The sequence below is a fragment of the Leptinotarsa decemlineata genome, unplaced genomic scaffold (assembly GCF_025532065.1).
Source record: "Leptinotarsa decemlineata unplaced genomic scaffold, Ldec_3_MD MMD2_tig00000026_RagTag_RagTag, whole genome shotgun sequence".
In the NCBI taxonomy this organism is placed as follows: Eukaryota; Metazoa; Arthropoda; class Insecta; order Coleoptera; family Chrysomelidae; genus Leptinotarsa; species Leptinotarsa decemlineata.
The window spans coordinates 4,166,930-4,187,598 of NW_027412539.1; the positions used below are offsets into that span (position 1 = coordinate 4,166,930).

At 36.6% G+C, this 20,669-nt stretch overlaps 1 protein-coding gene across 6 annotated transcripts in view; it reads left to right on the forward strand.

Moving 5' to 3' along the window:
* The window catches only part of LOC111507947 (aminopeptidase A), a 123,302-nt gene that overhangs the window by 81,617 nt on the left and 21,016 nt on the right, over nucleotides 1-20,669 (forward strand). For all 6 annotated transcript variants that reach the window (XM_023163362.2, XM_023163339.2, XM_023163370.2 and 3 more), the window contains 6 exons: nucleotides 1,473-1,620; nucleotides 4,743-5,004; nucleotides 12,075-12,245; nucleotides 13,161-13,258; nucleotides 15,965-16,099; nucleotides 19,592-19,890. In XM_023163362.2, coding sequence (XP_023019130.2) covers nucleotides 1,473-1,620; nucleotides 4,743-5,004; nucleotides 12,075-12,245; nucleotides 13,161-13,258; nucleotides 15,965-16,099; nucleotides 19,592-19,890 — 1,113 coding nt within the window. The remainder of the gene's footprint in view (nucleotides 1-1,472; nucleotides 1,621-4,742; nucleotides 5,005-12,074; nucleotides 12,246-13,160; nucleotides 13,259-15,964; nucleotides 16,100-19,591; nucleotides 19,891-20,669) is intronic.

The following is a 20,669-nucleotide window of genomic DNA, read 5'->3' on the forward strand; positions in this document are numbered from 1 at the left end:
GTGGTTTAGGCAGTGAAAGATGAACAAGGATAGTCAATCCGCCTTCATAAACATATCTTCCACTATGAAAAGGGTATTAAATTTCATGGTTTTCATCCAAAACTGAAATTTACTCTAAAAATGGAAGAAAACAATTTGTTAGCATTTTTAGATACTAAAATAATCAAAGATGCAAACCGAATTTTAAAGGTAGATTGGTATCGTGAACCAACTTTTTCTGAGAGATTTTTAAATTGTTTTTCAAAACATAATTTTCAGAATAAAATAAACATTATAAGGAATTTGAAATCAAGAGCAATTGCTATTTCCAATTCTGAATTCCATAACAAAAATCTCCAATTAATTGAGAATTACCTAGTAAAAAATAATTTTCCTATAGCCCTTATAGAGAAATAATTGAAGAAAGAAGTTTCTCCTCTCAGAATACAGGGGTGAAACCCAAATATCGCAAAATTCCATTTGTAGAAAATTTTTTTGATAAACTTGAAATGCTACACAGTACCGAACAAATTAAAGTGGCCTTTTCAAATGAAAAATAGTTGCAAAGCATTTTTTGTCGAAACAAAAAACAAAAACACCACAAGAAATACAATCCAATATAATGTACAAATTGAACTGTGGAAGCTGCCAGAAATGCTATGTTGGTCAAACCGGACGGTATCTTTCAACACGAGTTTCAGAACACATGAGACACTGAAAAACCAACAGCTGCCGTTGAACATGAAAAAGAATATGGACATATTTTTGACTTTGATCATCCAACTATTCTAAATTTCCAACCATATTTATCCAAAAGACTTTTGAGCAAAATGATGAAATGTCGATGGTCTTAATACTGCATATTTCTATTTGATAAGCGAAATAACTTAATAATTTACCCTTCTTTCATTCTTTCTCTTTCCGCCATTGATTAAAAAACAGACACCACCTTCAGAATCACAGATAAAGCCAGTCGTTTGTTTCATGTCGTTTTGTGTTAGTGTTGTCTCGGAAATTTGGTTGTTGCAATGTTTTTAATTTTTTTTTTAAATATGTATCTAATATGTCTGATGGTTTTTAAAATATTAATATTGTTAGCAAAAACTACTTTTCGGTGAGTAATTTAATTAAGAACTCATTATTTTTTAAGAAACTGAAACGATAATAATCGTATAAGTGTTGTGGAAGGTATGTTTATGAAAATTCATTGTTACAGAGTCCTGATGAAGAATTCATTTACATTCGGCAAGAAAATATTTTTTTTTTAAGAAAAAATTGATCATGTTACCCAACCAACCTCTTTTCAGAAAAATTATTGGATTAATAAACTGGTTAACTAAGTAATAATAATCTTTCTTTTTCTATATATATGGAAGTTACCGAAAAATGACAATATGTTTGCTATTCATAAATTAATTATGTAATATGTGAACCGGATTCGATAGAGGAATTTGAAAAATTCTGTTCATAAATCTTGATTTTATTTCTTTCAGACAAATTGCCACAAGCAAGTTCGAACCAACATATGCCAGACAGGCCTACCCATGTTTTGACGAGCCTAACTTGAAAGCAAAGTATAAGGTGCATCTACTCAAACCCAAGGACAGCTCTTACATTGCTCTCTCCAACTATCCAGTCAGTGTAAGTATGGAAAATAATTACAGGCAGATATTAGATCTCCATTTGAATTATATCCTTTTGAAACAATCACTCTATTGTATATATCACTATATTGTAAATTGTATATTTGTTTGGTTGTGGAAAACATATGACCTTCAAACTCATGAATACGCTTGAAGAAAGCTTGTGTTATTTAAGTAAGACTTGTTTCCCACAAGATTAGTCCAATAGTTACTCAGTTTTCTCAAAACCTACATATGGTAGGGTGTACGCGACTATTAATATCTACGGTCAAAGATCACAAAAATTGATTTTATGCATATTTTTTGCAAATATTTCGTTTCCTGTGGAATTTTCGCTGTTCGTATCCATCATCAATATTGTAGAGGATTCAATTGCCTACAACTTTTGTTTCAAAAATTTTTCTATACGTGGAAACATTTTTGAGATAGAGGGTGGAGAGCGCAATTAAAGCATCATTCAAGGTCAACCGGTAGTCCCTGATTATCGATAAATACATAATTATTAATAAATTTGATTTTTATCGACTATTTATATTATATTTAATAATAATTTTATTACGTATGTATTTTTCATATCACTTTCCTGCCCGTATAGTTATAGAATTGTTAAGGAAATACTTAAATTATATTTCAATTTTAATGCAATTTATATCAAAAACGTCTTGAATAAAAAAAGAAAGAAAGGGAATCCCAATTAATGTTTTTATTGAAAAATATTCCATACATGTATGATTGTGAATATTAAAAAAAAAATAAAAATTACAAGAACTACAAGTTACAGGTTAATTATCTTCTTCATCGTCTTCTTCTAACAGCTGTAGTATTTAAAAGTCCTCTTCTTCATCGTTATCAAGGAGATTTGTCTCCAGCTCTTCATGATTTCGGGGTCAAAGGTTGTATTTCCATTGACATATCTCTGATATGGTAAAGCAGTGACACAAGATTGTCCATTACACTGGCCACGAGCTTAAAAGCACTACAACCCCGATATCCTGCATTCCCATCGCGATTCACAACCACTCTTGCAGTTGCAGAATATTGTTTTGAGCGATTCCTCTGGAGCAGGTGCTAAAATTGTCGTAATAGGTTCCAGGAATTCGCTACGCATTGTCCAACCCTATTCCTGGGGTTCCAAATCATGCCCTATCCAAGTTTAAACTTGATAATTATCACGATTGAAATGTTGTTGAGTTACTTCACTTGTTGGTGGAATATTTGATAACTGCGTATTGTACATATTGAAGATGATCGATACTGTTCACAGATTTTGGAGCATTATAGACTACTAACAAGAATTGAATTATATTCTCAAATCAATAAACCAGACAGATTTCTTCTTCAAATACTGCTGCAAGTTTATCCAAATTCGGTAGTTTCTTAAATGCTTTTCAAAAACGTTTTTAAAGAGCGCATAAATGAAAATTATCAATATTTATATATTTATCAAAAGTTAATGAACATTATATGGCGTATTTTTGACCGGGACTACCGGTTGTTGAATGATGCTCTAACCACACGCTCTCCGCCCTCTATCACGAAAACGATTCAACATATTAAAAAATAAACAAAAGTTGTTTGGAATTGAATCTTCACAATATTGATAATACATTCAAATACCTTTACCAAAAATCCCATAGTGAACGAGATGTGAACAAAATCGATTTTTCTGGCCTTTGACCTTAGATTTTAATAGTCGCGTACCTACACCTTACCATATGTAGATTTTGAGACTACTTTTAGGATGTCAAAATACAAGTTTATGGCTGGGTATCTCAAATTCCGAGAATGTTATCTAATTTTGACCAAGATAACTGGACGACAAATGTCACCTTTGTAAACCATAATTTGGAATATGTTTTGGGGATGTCGCAAATAGTTCATATACTGAATTTGTTACACTTTTTTTGTACACATTGAATTCTCTTCAACAAGAGTTGTCAAAATAACTCATCCGAGTACTTGGTTGGATTCGAGGATTTATTGTCAATTGCCGTTCCAAAAATCAGAAGGATTCTGATGAGAAATTGTCTTTGGAAGAAGTGCAGTCTGCTGAAAAATGTACAATGAGATTTGTGCAATATGGAGCTTTCAATAGACTTGACGAGTCTCAGTTGAAGAGTTTCTGTTCCTTCAGTGATGATGATGGTATTTTGAGGATTAAAACCAAGGTTTCAGAAAAAACTGATTTTCCTAATTTCCGTTTTCCTATCATTCTGCCTTCTAAGCATCCTATTGTGAGTAAGCTAATCTACGAAACTCACTTGGAATCATTGCATGTCGAAGTTCAGGGATTATTGAGGCTTCTGCGCGACAGATTTTGGATAATCAGAGGGAGAAAATCAGTGAAATCTGTCATTTCAAAGTGTGCGAAATGTCGCAGATTCAACTCCAGATGTATCGAGGTTCCAGTCATAGCACTTCCAGAAAATTGTGTGCGAGAAGCCAAAGTTTTTGAAGTCATCGGTGTAGATTTAGCCGGTCCACTCTACATTCGAACTGGAGAAAAGGCTTGGATATGCCTATATACATGTGCCATTTATAGAGCTGTTCATTTAGAACTTCTCTCGTCACTGTCTACTGATGAACAATTTTTTTTTAATTCGACCGACTGTCCCTCCTTATTTGAGACACTTTGTGTATCCTCTGGTGTATTGATTATATTTTATAAACTTTCTGATTTAAAGACACACGAATTGGAGAAAAAATTTGAGTAAATCAAATTATATTATTGTATAAAAAACTGATAACACTCAGACAATCCTTCAGAATTTTTTTGATTGATTCAGCCGTTACAAAATGAAGATCCATAGTAATTTCATAAATTATACCTCACGATTTGATCTCCACAACCTTTATGGAGATCAAATCGTGAGGTGTAGTTTATGAAAATCCTTCAGAAGTATTTTACTTTATCTGAAATCGTTAAATTCTGATTCCCGTCAAATAATCCACACGAGAAATATATTCCTGTGTCTGAGAATGTGTATACATAGATTGAAAGTGGTATATTTTTAGGAGAGATCAATTTTTGGGAAAGAAAGGTTTTGGCTTTTTACTTCTCCATCTTTATACAAAAACAGTGAGATTCATAGCTTTCACATTCTCATATTAATCTTTCAGAAAACTGAGGACTATGATGACAACCACCAACTGGTCTCTTTTGATGAAACTGTATCCATGTCTACATATTTATCCTGTTTTATCGTTTCGGACTTCACCCACACAGAAACAGCCTTCGAGAATAACGGAAAAATGATACCACTGAAAGTTTACGCCAGTCCTCAGAATTTGGCGAAAACCACCTATGCTGGGCAAGTGGGGAAAAAAGTCATCGAGTTCTACATCGATTATTTCAAGATTCCATATCCTTTGCCAAAGTTGGGTAAGTGAACAATATATTCAGATAATATGAGACGACCGTCAATGGTTCCAAGTCTATTTTATAGTACATTTTCTAGCATTATTCCATATTATAGAAGGTAATTCGTGATGTGGGCTAGTTATTACTTTAAGTAATATCAGAAGTTGACAAAAACTTCCTTTGTATTAGGTATTTTCATAAAGTTTTTATTGTGCCTCATTGTTACTCAACATATATGTCAATATAATTCATTATGACATTAAAATTAACAGTTCAAAACTAACTTTTCCAAACGCTCAAAGTTAGGAACTCGTTTCCTCATTTTCATAAAAGAGGATGTATGCATCTCCACTCTCAAGCGATTTTGGTGAAAATGGTGGCACGTGTGAATAACTGTATTCGTGCCACGTACCAGTATAGGCATGTCTGCAGAATGCTGTATAATGTCCGCTGTAGGTAGACCCACTGTGATTCGAAAGTGCATATAGATTATAACGACAAGGAGTCACACTGTCTGCTGCATAATTGTTCATATCTGATCAATCTAGCGAGTTCTGGCTGCTATTCTACCAAAAAGCATAACGTTCGATTTCAATGCGTTAACGGTAAAGCAATATTAACCTGAAAAAGATATTAGAGTATCAAGATCTTCACTGATTTGCTGCAGAGCATGGTTCAACAGATTATCTTCAAACTCTAGTTATAACTGAGTGTCGTCAGCATAACAGTATATGGTTGAATATATCAGTGCCCTATGGAATTGAGAAGTATATAAGGCAAATAATAAAGGACATCATTAAGGACTTATATTTATCACTGTTAATGACAACTAAAGAACGATTTTTTCTTTAAAAAAATAATTGTTTTCTTGCCGGCGTTTCGGATTCAATTAAATTCTTCTTCAGGGCTCGAAAAGTAGTTTCTTCGTGTTGATAATATTAAAATAAAAATAAAAAACATTGTAACAACTAAATTTCCCAGACAACACCAACTGATATGTATGATGGTTTTTGAAATAGTAATAATATCAAAAAACTACTTTTCGAGCCCTGAAAAAGAATTTAATAAAATTCGAACAAGAAAAAAAATGTTTAGCAAAAAATTGATTCTGTTATTTAACCAACCTTTCTTCAGGAAAATTATTGGCTCAAGTTTTCAAGTAGCAGAAAAATATCTATAGATAAGCCAAGGCGTTTCACAGTAGCAAGAAAGAGCTGATGATTGATGCCATCAAAAGCCTTCGAAAAATTCAATAATATCAGAATATTTTTTTTGAAAGAAAGATTTTGGTTTATCATTATCATTATCAGCAGTTGTGTTCAAATCGTCCACAACTTTCAGAAGAGTAGTTTTACAGCTGTGATTTGATCTAATGTTAAATTCGCTTGATTCAGTAACAAATTATTGAATACAGAAAAGTGTATCTGGATATACAAGATGTTTCATCAAGATTAATCCCAAAGTAGAGTCAAGCAAAGAGATAAAACAGAAAATATAAAACAAATGAAATGAGAATATACACAGGAAGATCATGTAGACATTTCATCCGTCAAGGAAATCAAACTTTCAGCAGATGGCGTGGTGATTATTTCATCTTCTTTGCAGATTATATATTTTATCTTCCACGAACCAAGTGTTTTTTGCCCGCACTCATTTCCTGTAGCGAGTAAACCCTCATGCCGAAAAGTGAGCTCCTTCCTGATGAATACACCAGGTCCAAGAGAATAATATTGACAGAAACTTCAATAGCACTCTATATATCACTTGTAGCAATACTGATTACCAGTTTTTCAAAACATATTTTTACCGCATTAGAGTATACGCTTTCCGGGGGAATAATTATCAAACTATACATGTACACGAATATTATTCGTCTTGCCGGTTGTTTGAGGAAACCAAACCATAAGTCTATTAAGTCTATTTTCTCAACCTCATTTTTATTATTTTCAATGCGAGTATGAAATCTAGGATAGTGCGCCTCCACATCCATGAATTTCTGATCTATCTTGGTAGATATATTCGAGGTAACAGCCTCTGATACTCTCGTCATAATAACGTTGTTTGTATTGGAGAATATTTCCAGTATAAGCACCAGAAGACAGCTGTTTTCTCGCTAAATAGTCGTGGGCTACTCTATAGTATAGATATACAAGTATTCAAAATTCATGTTGTGTTTCAAAGTATATAAGTATACAACTCTTACTGACAAGTTCAGTAAATCTTCCGTCAAAACTCTTAGGTTTAATGAATTGAAAAATATTGGAAACACCTGTTTCATGAACAGTATAATCCAATGTTTATAAAACACGAAATGGTTGATGGAATATTTATAAACGGATACATCTCTGTATCTGTAGAGTAGGGAGGGTGAGTGTAAGCCCACGCACTTAGGCCACATGTGACCCATTGTACATCCTCCCGAGGAGTTGTCCTCCTAGGTCGTCGTCCATCCTGTCCTTTCCAGGAAGGTGGACAGGTCGCTGGGAGACATCTCCTTTATATCGGCAGGTGTAGGCCAAGACTCGCCGAACACACACTCTCTTATCGACAATAACTCCGGGCACTCGCACAGGACATGCCTGACAGTCTCATCTTCCTGTTCACACATCCTGCATAGAGGTGTGTCCACTAGCCCCATATTATGTAGGTGTTTCCTTAGCTGACAGTGGCCAGTCAGAAATCCTACTGTAAGGCGTAGATTTTTCCTGGTCATCGCCAGATATTTCTTCGGCGCCAGCTTCCCAGGGTCGCCCAAGGTGATCCTGGCAAGATTACATCCTTTGATTTCATCCCATCTCTTTAGAGATTGAGCATGGGTGTAACTTTTGACTAGTTCCGCAATTGTCGAAGTCATCAGGCCGTGGGTGCCACTTGGTCCTAAAATTCTTAGTCCAGCCGCTTCCTTGGCTAAAGAGTCGGCAATGCGATTACCTTTACTCCTGTTGTGCCCTTTAACCCACCTCAGGATAATGTTATTATCTATCGAGGCTTTGGCTAAATCTTGGTGGCACTCTAGTGCTAGCCCTGAAGTAACACGGTGTCTGTTCAAGGCTAATAGTGCTTGTCTGCTATCAGTGCAGATTGTAATGTTTTTGCCAGAAATTCTTTTCTTGGTTATTTCTTTTGTGGCGATTGAGATACCAGCCAGTTCTGTTTGGACCACGCTGGTATTTCTTCCCATTCCCCACTTAATCCTTAGGCTTAGTGATCTGGAGTACACTCCACATCCTGAGCCTTCTTTGGTTTTTGAGCCATCTGTATAAATCCGAATTGCATTTGTAACATCTGACTCTGTGTTCTGCTTGATTTGTATTTTGTAGGGTTTATTAAACACAAACCTGGGTTCAATTGCATCACTTGTTGCCTGCAGCAGAGGTTGCACAGTAAGCGCTTTCTGCCATAGGCCCAACCTCAATCGACCCATTCCTACTTCTAGGTTTACACCAGCCGTGTGCAATCGTACCATGGCCAATAACGCAACCTCCTTAACGTACAGGTCCAGAGGGGTCAGACCCGTGATTAATTCCATTGCCGCGGTTGGTGTTGTTCTTATGGCTCCTGTGATGTTTAAACAAGCCAGTCGCTGTATTTGGTATAATTTTTGGATGGCCGTTGCTTGTAGAACTTTCGGTTCCCATGCAATGGCTCCATACGTTAACATAGGTCTTATTATTGCAGTGTAGATCCAGGCGACTACACGGGGTGAAAGACCCCATGCGCGTCCCACTGTCCTCCGACATTGCTCATAAGCCACGTATGCTCTTTTTGCTCTACTCTGTAGATGAGAGTTCCATGTTAGCTTCTTGTCGAGGATAATACCAAGGTATTTCACCTCTTCAGAGAAGTTTAGTTGGCTTTTGAAGATTTCGGGAGGTTTTAAGCTCGTTAAACTTCTTTTCCTGGTGAAAAGGACCATCTCAGTCTTCTTGGGATTGATCGACAGTGAGTGTTCCTTACACCATGTTTCTATCAATTTGAGCCCATCCTGCGGTCTATCGCACAGTGTGTTTACAAATTTGCCGGTCTGCAAGATAACTATGTCATCTGCGTATGCAATTGTGTAGAATCCATTTTTGTTAAGGTGATTAATTAGGGTATCCAGAACTATGTTCCAGAGAAGGGGTGATAAGACCCCTCCCTGTGGACATCCCCTCATGACCAGTCCTTTTACTGTGATGTCTTCTACATTAATACTTATTGCTCTGCTAGAGAGCATCTGGAGTATCCATTCTCCTACTACCAGGGGTACATTCCTGGAGTGTAGTTGCTGGGTAATTGTTGGAAAGGTTGTTTTATCAAACGCTCCCTCAATATCTATGAATATACCTAGGGTGGATTCTTTGTTATCCAATGATCTCTCGATTCTGCCAACCACATGGTGAAGGGCCGAATCAGTAGACCTTCCCGGGGTATATGCATGCTGATTTGGATGAAGTGGGTTGTTAACAAGTACTTCATCTCTTATATACCGCTCACATAGCCTCTCCATGGTTTTTAAGAAAAACGATGTGAGACTAATTGGTCGGAATGCTTTTGGTAGGTAGCTAGAGAGGCTCTGAATATTCCAACCAGGTGTGGCATAAGAGTGTCCAGTCCCCACTGAAGTAGGGCTGGTCTTATACCGTCAGGCCCTGGTGACTTGAAGGGGGAAAAGCCCGATATAGCCCATCTTATTTTGTCCTCATCAATTACTGTACTAGCATATTGCCAGTCATATGGTGAGGGTGTTATTGGTACATCCGTCCAGTTCGCCGTTCCAGGAAAGACAGAACCTGGGAAGTGAGTTTCCATAAGAATCTCAGCACTCTCCTGGAGGTTGGCGGCTTTGTCGCCATTTTCCCTCGTCAGGATGCCGATAGTCTTATGGTGGTCATTTGAGAGTGCCTTCTGTAGCCTAGAAGCTAGTGGAAAGTCTTCGACTGCCTCACAATAGGCTCTCCAGGCTTCTCTTTGTTTTCGTCTGCAGACTTTTTTGAACTCTCTGAGGTTGGCTTGATATATAACCCAGTCCTCTTCGAGTCTTGTACGTTTTGCCTTGTTGAAGGTCGTTCTCGCTGTCTTCCTGAGGTGTTCCAATTCAGGGCACCACCATGTGTTGGTTGTGCCATGCGTTTGAACCATCCTCATTGGACAGGATTCTTTATAGGCAGTGTCTATTTTGTTGTGGATAGATACTGTGTACCTTTCCAGTTCCTCATTGTTGCCAGGAGTCAGGACCTCTGTTTCCCGCAGAGCTCCTCTTAAGAGTCGATTGTAGAGATCTACATCCGTCCTCTTCGGGTCACGGGATTTTACAGTAGTCCTGAGATCCTGGCTTACCGTATAGGTCAGCCAGCGGTGGTCTGACATAGAGATATGGTCCGAGACTTGCCAGTCTTGGATTTTGTTTGATATTTCGGCTGTCGTGAGCGTGATATCTATTAACGTTTGGCTACGGGCATTAATAAATGTTGGCTCCGTGCCTCTGTTCAAGATTGTTAGATCTTTCTGTATTATATATTCATATAGTGACTTACCTCGGGCGTTGATATCCTTGCTGCCCCAGCTCACGTGGTGAGAGTTTGAGTCGCAACCCAATATGAGCTCCACTCTCTGGTTGAGGCAGTGGTCCACTAGTACCTCCATTTCTCTGGTCGGTGGTAGGGTGGCTGCATCTGAAGGGAGGTACACCGATGCGATTATCAACGCCATATATTTGCCTTTCCCAACTGGACATTCAACTTTGACCGCAGTGAGATCTGAGGTGCTGAATTGTGCCATCGGAAACGCTCTGTATTTCCTAGGAACGTAGACAGCCGTCCTAGGTTGCTGGTTGCTTGGTAAGCTGAAAATTTGACCAGTTAAACTACTGAGACCAGTAATTTTGGTCTTTATTATCCAGGGCTCCTGGATCAAAGCTATTGCATACATGGATACATACATGGAAGATATCAATACTAGTATTTCTAGTATGAAAGGTGCTTTAATCAAAGCGTTCGCAGAAGTTACCAAAGAATTGTGGTCAGAAGTTTCATCTGATAGAGTAATAAACACTGCCTACTTTAGAAGTCAGATTCAAAGATTTGCTCCTCGATTCATGGGATCTTTCCCTCAAGATACCCAGGAATTCATTTATTTGAGGACCTCAATAAATTACTGAGAAACCTAAACCGATCTTAACGGAGATTGACGAAAAGTTGAACGACAGCGGAAAAGCGCAAGAGTCCTGGCTGAGATACTTGAACATTAACAACTCTAAGATTGTAGACAATTTCTTTGGTCAATTAAAATCACTATGAAGTGCATACACTGTGGATTTTCATCAGTAACTTTCGATCATTTCCGGGATTTGTCTCTCTCTATACCACAAAGAACTGGCCAATTGAGTTTGTCACAATGCTTGGATTTCTTCACAAAAGAGGAAACCCTGGATGGAGATGAAAAACCAACCTGTTCGAGGGGCAAGGAAAGAAAAAAATGCACAAAGTTCCTATCAATCCATAAATTTCCCCGTATTTTAGTAATTCATTTAAAAATATTATCTCCAACGGAAAGATTCAGAGGCAAATTGAATGTTGCCATTGGGTTTTCTTCAGAAGAATTAGATATGAGCAATTATGCAGCAGACAATGTGGCTTATTGTCGTTACAATCTATATGCACTTTCAAATCACAGTGGGACTACTTACAACGGACATTACACAGCAGACACGTGAAATTAATACAACGATTCACACGTGCTCCCAATTTCAACAAAATTGCTTGTGAGTAGGAGGCATATGTCCTCTTTAATGAACAGGAGGGAACAGATCAGCACTGTTGACTGATTTGTATTATGATGCTTCTGATAAAAAACATGTTCTTGTAAATTTTTTTTATTAAATTTTATTGGAATTCATTAACCTTTCTGGGCAGAGTGCTCAGAAATGTCCCCCATACTCAATTTATTTTAAAAATCTGTTTCGATTCCGGTAAATAGAAATCTATAAAATTTCAAGAATAACTGAACTTTGAATATCAATAATGAAATTTGCTGACTGTAAAATGAGACTTTTTCATTCCTAGGAACGCAAAAATCAAAACAAGTATAAAATCAACTTATTTTTCATATAGATATGGTAGCAATTCCGGATTTCGTTTCTGGAGCGATGGAACACTGGGGTCTCGTCACGTACAGGGAAACAGCTCTCCTATACACCAACACAACCCATTCTACTGCCAACAAGCAGCGAGTTGCAACTGTCGTAGCTCATGAACTTGCCCACAGCTGGTTTGGAAATTTGGGTAAGCAAGAATATTTTTAGTTCATTTTCTGTTACAGTTTGATTATCATATTAATTTTCTTCCGAATTTCCAATTAATAATTATGTTTATCGAATTACCATAAGAATCAAATCAAATCAAAATATACTTCATTGTCAGACAAAGATGTATGAGTAATACCAAAGTCAGACACTCTCAAAATGGTATTTTTGTAAAAAATAACCCAAATGTCGAAAATATAATATCAAAAAGTTTTATGTCGACAATGACTATAGTCAGTCTTGATTCTGAAAGAACGTCAGATATTCAATAAATAATAAGAAGGGGTTAAGACGACTTGTCTTACAAAGGCTTCATCCATACGATAAATATCAAAGATAAACAAACTATTCAAATGACATTCCAATGCGAAACAAACATTCGCCAATTTTCTCTGCAGCTGTCACTAGGAGCAAGCAACTAAACTACAAAATCCAAAAACGATGGAGATCCTCATTTATTTTTTATGGTTATAGAGGAATTTGATGATGTGGAGAGTGCTCATGGTTTCACCACTATTTTTAAAAGCAAAAAGATGTTTTGAATTTTATTGATGATCAGACTATCACTGTAGTAGACAAATACAGTTAAAGAAGATAGTTTTCTTATGTAAACTTGAATTATTTGTAACATAGTGTGACAATATCTATTACTGTATCTCATGGACAAATTGAAATGAACATTCACGTCCTTAAATCAGAAAAAAAACATATTATTGACAAATGTGAATCCTACTGTTTTATATAGAAATGTAATGGAATTCAAAGGGTGTACCTAATACAAGTAAGGCAATATAATATTCTTCATTGTAGAAACTAGTTTTGATTAAATATGACGTGTTGTCAACATCATGTTGTATTTAACTTGTAATTAACATACGTTTTGTAATTTTTTCAGTAACAATGGACTGGTGGAATGACTTATGGCTGAATGAAGGATTTGCAAGTTATATTGAATACAAAGGTGTCAATGCTGCTGAACCCACTTGGGGAATGGTAAGCTTCGCACAGTTTGCATCATCATTTTCAACTAATTTACACAGAACATGATAGTCCTGATAGGTTGCTTTCTTAAAATTGACACTGTCTCTCAGGCTTCAGAGGCGGGCCAGAGTATTTTAACAAATTTATGGAGAACATTATTGGATTATACACATAAAACGTTCTCCCAAATTACTCCATCAATTGGTGAAAACTATATTAAAATGCGTTTGTTTATTTTTGAGTTTGGTGCATTCACAGTCGCAGTGGGAAACAGAACCGTTAGAATTTTCCCTACTCGAGTGATGAAATGAATAAAAATAAGGTGAAGTTGTTTAGCTGGTATCCCAATTGAGCCATTCACAGAGCACAGGGCCTTCACAAAACAGCATTCATCCCATTTGCAGCTCCATTTGATGATCCTTATATCTTTCGTGTTTTCATTGGACATAATTGGAGATAAGTAGGGGCAATGGCATCTCTCCTTACGAAGACGCTAGCTACGGGATCGACAAAGAACTCAATCCTCGAATATAAAAAAATAAACAGGGTTCCCAGAGGCAATCAATTGTAAAGCCAAGCTTCGACCTGAAACACTGACGAGATTCGTCTTCTGTCTTTCACTGCAAGGCAACTAGTGAACTAGAGCCCAAACACAATGTTTTTATGGTTCAACACCAGACAGCGCTGTTTCGACCCGCCATAGATCTCATCAGTGATTCAAGAACTTTTGGATGAAATGACTGTTCTAACCTGTATATTATCGAACAGTTGTGTTAGGTAGTTTCAGATACTAATACTCAATCATCTACAATTGAATCCAATTAAAACATAAAAGGCATAAGGATCATCAAATGGTTGAGATGATTGCAGTGAATGGGGCGAATGCTGTTTTTGAAGGCCCTGTATTCAATTGGGACCCTTGTGCCAATGAGAAGTTTTGATCAGACCAAGTCTTCTACACAATATCATCGATACAACCAGTCCCACTGCTGACTTTTTTTATCAAAACTGAAGAATGTATGGGGTCAATATTCTCGAAATTTTTGATACTCTGCTTACGACATAATTGAAATGAACATGAGTTAGCAGAATAATGTATTTCTTAACTTCTTAAATATTGAATTCAGAAAGTTTTGCAATAACATGTAAAGTAAAACATTCCAAAAATTCGAATTCAACAAATTCTCAATATTTGACGCTCTGTATATCCCAAACCGCTCAATCACGAAAGCACCAATTGTAACTTTTGATCAGGTTGACCTTTTTTTTAAGAGCGAAATACAAGCACTACAGGAAAATAGTCAAGGCGATCTGAGATCGGTGCCTATGCCAAAGTAGCCATTCACATTGGATTTGAATCGCTAAAAATTGAATCCATTTGGAAAAACGTTCTCAGGAAGTTTATTCCATATAAACGCAGTTCTCCAAATGAAAGAGTTCTTGAACAGTGAAATTCGAAGTGCGTATTGAGTTGAACCTCATAAGAATGGTGGAATTAAATGTGCCAAGTCTCCTGAACACTTCCCAAAAAAGTTTCTAAAGAAGAGAGACGAATCTCTAACCTTTCTTCGATGTTCCAGACTATCAAGGTTGCAAGTGATATTCGCGTCGCCGGTCATGCGGATGGCTCTTTTCTGGATGGAATCCAGCAGCTTCAGGGTATGCTCAGGAGCGGAGCTCTATACATGAGAACAATACTCCAAAGAAGGTCTTATCAGAGCTTTATAAAACATCAAAAGTTGCTGAGGTGTGTACAGTTTTCTGGTTCGGAACACTGTTCCATGCTTTTAAGAAGCAACCTTTGCAATTCCAACGACACGATTGTGCCAAGACTTATTGGTGTCCATTTTAACCCCCAACAAACTTATCGAAACAGAAAGCAAAATTGTCTGTCCTGCCATTATTATATCCGGTTCGGAGACATTTATATTCTTGGAGGAAACCGATGTCTGGGTTTTTGTGGTATTGAATTGAACTTGATTACTTTCACCCCAATTCGAAATCACTTGTAGATCCTCATTAAGAATTGCCACCTCCTGCTACCGATGATGATGTGCATCCGCAGCCAATGTTCTGGAATCCAAATGGAGACGACACAAGTGTGCTGATTCTTCAAAATGTATTTTTTTACTTTTTTTGGGAAAGAAGTTTTTTGGCTTTCTACTACTCCATCTTGATACAAAAAACAAGGATGAGGGAATCTTCCAAGGAAAGGATGGAAGTAATCAATTTTAAAATAAGTAACTCTATACATGGATGTGTAGATCATTTTTTTACCTCAAAAATGAACTACCATACCTAAGTCTGACGCACTCGAATATTTCTGATGAGCGATTTTTTTATAAATCTGACGGGCTGCCGTACTTGCAACAGGATGCAAGGTATCCACCCTATGTTCATTTGTCGCGCTCGAGTAAAGCCCAAAATTCCCTCTTGGGACTCAAAGTTCCTGCAAAAGAAATCTAATGACGTATGTCAAAAAGAATTGGAGCTATTTACAATTTGAGGTGATAGTTTCAAATTGAATTTTGGTTTTTGATAATGGAAAACGATTGTTTTCCGAAACGTCGACCACTTAAGAAAAATTGTGCTTCTCAATCCGTGCCTTTATTGAAATCATGAATGTTACCACTTTTTTTATATCCATAGACACCTAATTAGTACCTAATTAGTGACTTACTCATTTCTGATGAAACTAATTTTATTCTTCCATTTCAGTTGGATCAATTCCTCGTCGGAGATCTTCACACTGTCCTAAATCTAGATGCAACGCTCAGTTCACATCCTATAGTTCAAACTGTATTGACACCCGATCAAATTTCTGAAATATTTGATACCATATCCTATAATAAGGTAGGAGAAATTCAATTCATATAAGTATATTCATTATTCGTATACTATTTAAAAAATAAGTGAATGTTCACACTTCGCGGCATACTTTTATCTATGCAGATGATACTGCAATTACTCGTGTAGCTGATACCGCTATTGAATTCACCGCTGGTTACAGAGAAATTCATGCACTGGTATGAAGTGAGTATCTACTAAACAATAGTGAAAAATATTGTTCATAGAGTTTACTAGTCCTCTCAGGTAGAGAATTGCAAAAATCAGACTCTCGATAGGAAGACTTAACAGATTGTTTCTGGTCTGGATTCCTGGTCATTCCCGCCAGGAAGGCAATTAGGCTGCTGACTCTTGCAAAGAAGGGTGCTGCAAGCAGCTTCATTGGACTAGAACCTGTGATTGGCATCGCTTTAGGCTTTGCCAAACAAAGATTGAACACCTGTATGACGAGACGGTTTATGGACTTCTGGCAGAATCTTCCAGGATTGGCTCACTCCAAGGCGTTTATTTACCCTTTGAATCTTGATACCAAACAGTTGTTGAACTACAGTAGGGATAAACTACGATGTATAACAGGTCTTCTTACAGGTCACTGTCATTTGAATCATCATATGCAGAGACTTGGACTGTCGGAAGACAGTGTTTGTCGCCTCTGTTTGAAAAATGATGAAACAGCAGAGCACATACTTTATGCCTGTCCCGCTGGGGACCGAATCAGGTTTTTAAGAGTTAGGCAGAGCAGTACTCTTACCATCTGACCTAAAAGACCACTCACCATACAAACTAATCGGCTCCGTTAATAGATGGGTGTATTTGATCGAGTGTGAATAGGTGTGAGCCACAATAAACCCTCCAATAGATCCACTCACTTTGGGGACATAACATAACCTAACCTCTCAGGTGAACACTCAACTTTGCAATGAATCGATAGCTTAGAAATAAACACGTCAGAATCTTCATGACACTTAGGTCTGGAACTTGACTATAAACTCCCATTTAACAACCAAATAGATGCTTTCTACAAAAAACTAAACAAACTATACTATGCTTTCTGCACACTCAAGTCAAATTTCCATAGGCCTTACTTGATTAATCTATATTATGCACTGTGCTGGTGGTGCTATATACATGTTATGGGGAAAGTCCACAGAAATATCTAGTCTTTGTAATACAAAAAAAGTTCATCAGAATGATACTTAACTTAGGCTACAGAAAATCATATTGGAACATCTTCACACATAACAATATTTTATAATGTTCAGATTTATTCATTTATATAAATTACTGATTTATACCTTCTCTAATAGAGGAAAGCTGGACAAAAATAATGAGTACCACAGATACACAAAACAAAAAAATCACCTTTATATGTAGGGGCAAAAATACACTGAAAAAATTCCAAATCCAATGAGAGTTTCATATTTTAAATGATTATATTCAAAAGCGTGGCTAAAGTCCCATCATGTATGTAGTATGCAAAATATATATAGATTTTGTTATATCTAAAGGTGAACCGGGAGTTAAATAATACTTCCAACACAGGTTCATCAGGTTTTACTTTACTTTCCACTTACGAATCACATTCCATCGTGCTCTACCATGGCGTCCCGAATTTCTCTCGGAAGGTATGTGTGCGCATGCTCGCCTGTGTGGCGGCAAATACAAACAGTATACAACAGATTTTACTATGTATCCATTCCAATATGTTTCAACTTTTCTTGTTTTTGTTGTTTTTGCTTGTTTTTAACATATCTCATGTAAAAACAATCAAAAAAAATGATTATATTTTCCCTCTTTCTATCAATGTTGATGAGCATTTCATTTATCCTCCAGAATTTTTTTTTTCATTGGCGACTGTGGAAAGCAGTTGTTCTGATTAGTCTAAGCTAGCAGAAAAAATTTGTACTAGGTCAATTACTTCATACTTTTAATAAATTATTACACAACATTCTGTTTTGTGGTCAGTCATCTTCATGCTTTGTTGAAAAGTTTGGGGCCAGTTTAGAGGAATGGTATTCGTCTCCCTATAATTCCTCCTGGTAGCTTTGTCAGGGATGTTTTCTCTACTAGGAACCCAATACTATTTGTTCTTTTTTTGCTCTATTGAGCTTCAAATTGCTTATATCTCTTGTCATATCCTCATATTCAATAGGTACAGCCTAGATGACAAATAGAGAATCGTCATCAATTTCTTTCGTCGAGGTATTTGCTAGTCTGGCAACATTTCATTGGAGCAACTTTTGCTACTTTTCATATCGCTGATCCATTTCTACAAATTTCTTGCAAATTGGTAGGCAAAGTATCTTCTACACAAATGCTAGTTTTTCAGATATCTTGAAGTAGAATTCAGAATTTTTTGGTGAAGCCAAGTGGTGAAGACCAAGTCAATGAAATCACCATGCTAAAGTTGAGAAGGAAATTTTCTCTCAAATCCTATTATTTTCATCACTGTTTTAACGTTTGTGATCTTCTCTAAAGCGAGTAGTAATGGCTACCAGATTATTCCTAGATGTGGCTTTTTTCTTGTGTGTGAAGATTTCTATTATATTGGGATGAAGGTGTTGAGCAGGTTGCACGAAATGTTGTAAGTATTCGGTTCTTTTTGGGATCAACAGTCTTTGGAAACATTCATCTTCTTTTCTTATAGAAATCTGATGGGACATCTCACGCAGGTATTCGTTAAATACATTTTTTATCTGTTGGAATTTGCATAACACTTCAAACAACGGATAGTCAAGTGCTATCTAATCAGTTCGGATTTGTGGTGGCGAAATGTGATAGATAGGTACCATGTACAGGACGTTTCTTCACTAACCTAACATAAACTGTAATAGTTACTCTTAATTCAAAACCTAACGTTTCTTCACTAACCTAACATAAACTGTAATAGTTACTCTTAATTCAAAACCTAATGGAAAACACATAGAACACGTTAGTATCTCAACTAAGTACCACCTGTTGTATTATAAAACAGGCATTTATTACTACAGGCTAATATTACTTTATTTCGAATTAGCACAGTCGGTCCTTCGATACATGAATAATGCCATAGCCCTTTGTTGACCTAGCTCGTAAGCCTTTCAACTGGGCGTCTTCCCTCTGTCTAGCGCCACCACTGTCAAGGGAGCCTCTACTCCTCCGAACTCACCCCCTCTCGTGCCGTCGACGCGTAACGCCCCAGCGGGGGCAGAATACCCAACTTTATTTAATTCAACTCAAATTACAACTCTTGTACATACAAAATTAAGTTAACTTTTTCTAATACTACAGCTATTTGATACACATAACATTTTCTAAACGGAAGAGAAAAAACAACAACCACAAAAATAACTACATTTAGTCCAAAAAAAACATAAATTATTAGTTTTTCATTATTCATTGCATCTTGTTGTTCGATACAGACTACTTCTACAATGAAAATATGTTTTCATCTTTTCATTGACAATCACTAGAGTGTGAATTTAGTCATGTGTTCTATTTTAATTTTTTTATTTACAGGGAGCTTCCATTCTGAGAATGCTTGAATCGACGGTCGGAGAAGCCAACTTTCAAGAAGGAGTGAAAAACTATTTGAACAAGTTCGCTTATTCGAACGCCGTTACCAAAGACTTCCTAACCGAAATACAGAACGTAGTGGGTAACAAACTGAATGTTGCAGAATTAATGGATACGTTCACTGTCCAAATGGGATATCCTATCCTGACTGCCACTGTATCAGGAGACAACTACACCTTTACACAGAAGAGGTTCCTTAAGGATCCCAAAGCAGAATACAATGAATCGGAAACGACTTATAAGTGAGTAACATTAAAGTAATCAAGGAATTATGTACAAAATGGAAATCGATTTCTTCCGATAGTTCTTGAAATGAAAATTGTAATGTATTCTTGTAATGAAAATTGATGTTTTCCAAATAATTCAAATGGTGCAAATCCCTTTCAGTTCTTACAAAATGATTTACCAGCATACTTGAATGACATAAATTTAGGAATAAGGCAAAATATATGGTATTTGCAAGATGGAGCTCCAGCGCATTTTGATAACGAAGTTAGGGAATATCGTTTCGTTCTGTACTCTAAACGTTGGATTGGAAGGGGCTCTGATGCATCTATTTTTTGGCCAGCCAAAAGTCCAGAACTCTATTGACTTTTGTTTCTCGATAAAAACTGTTTTTTCGAAAAAGTGTTAGGAGGTAAAAAACAATTAGACAGTATGTTTGTTTGAAGGTGATTGGCAATGTTTCATGATGAATTTCACTAGTTCGGACTTCCATTGTCTAATATATAAAATGATTTTAAATCCCCGAAACAACTGAAAAAGAATAATTGAATTTCAGCTCTTCATTTTCAGTTGTTTCGGGGATTCCAAATAATTTTATATATCAGACAATGGAAGTCCGAACTAGTGAAATTCTAGACAGTATTGAAGGAAATTTGTTATTCATCTAGCATTCATAGGTTTGGGGCGTTTTAGGAAATTTACTTCGAAAATAAACTGGTCGAAAATAAAAAAATAATTGCTGAGTCTGCAACTATGGTTCCAAATGATTTACAAAAACGATTCAGAAATGAAATTT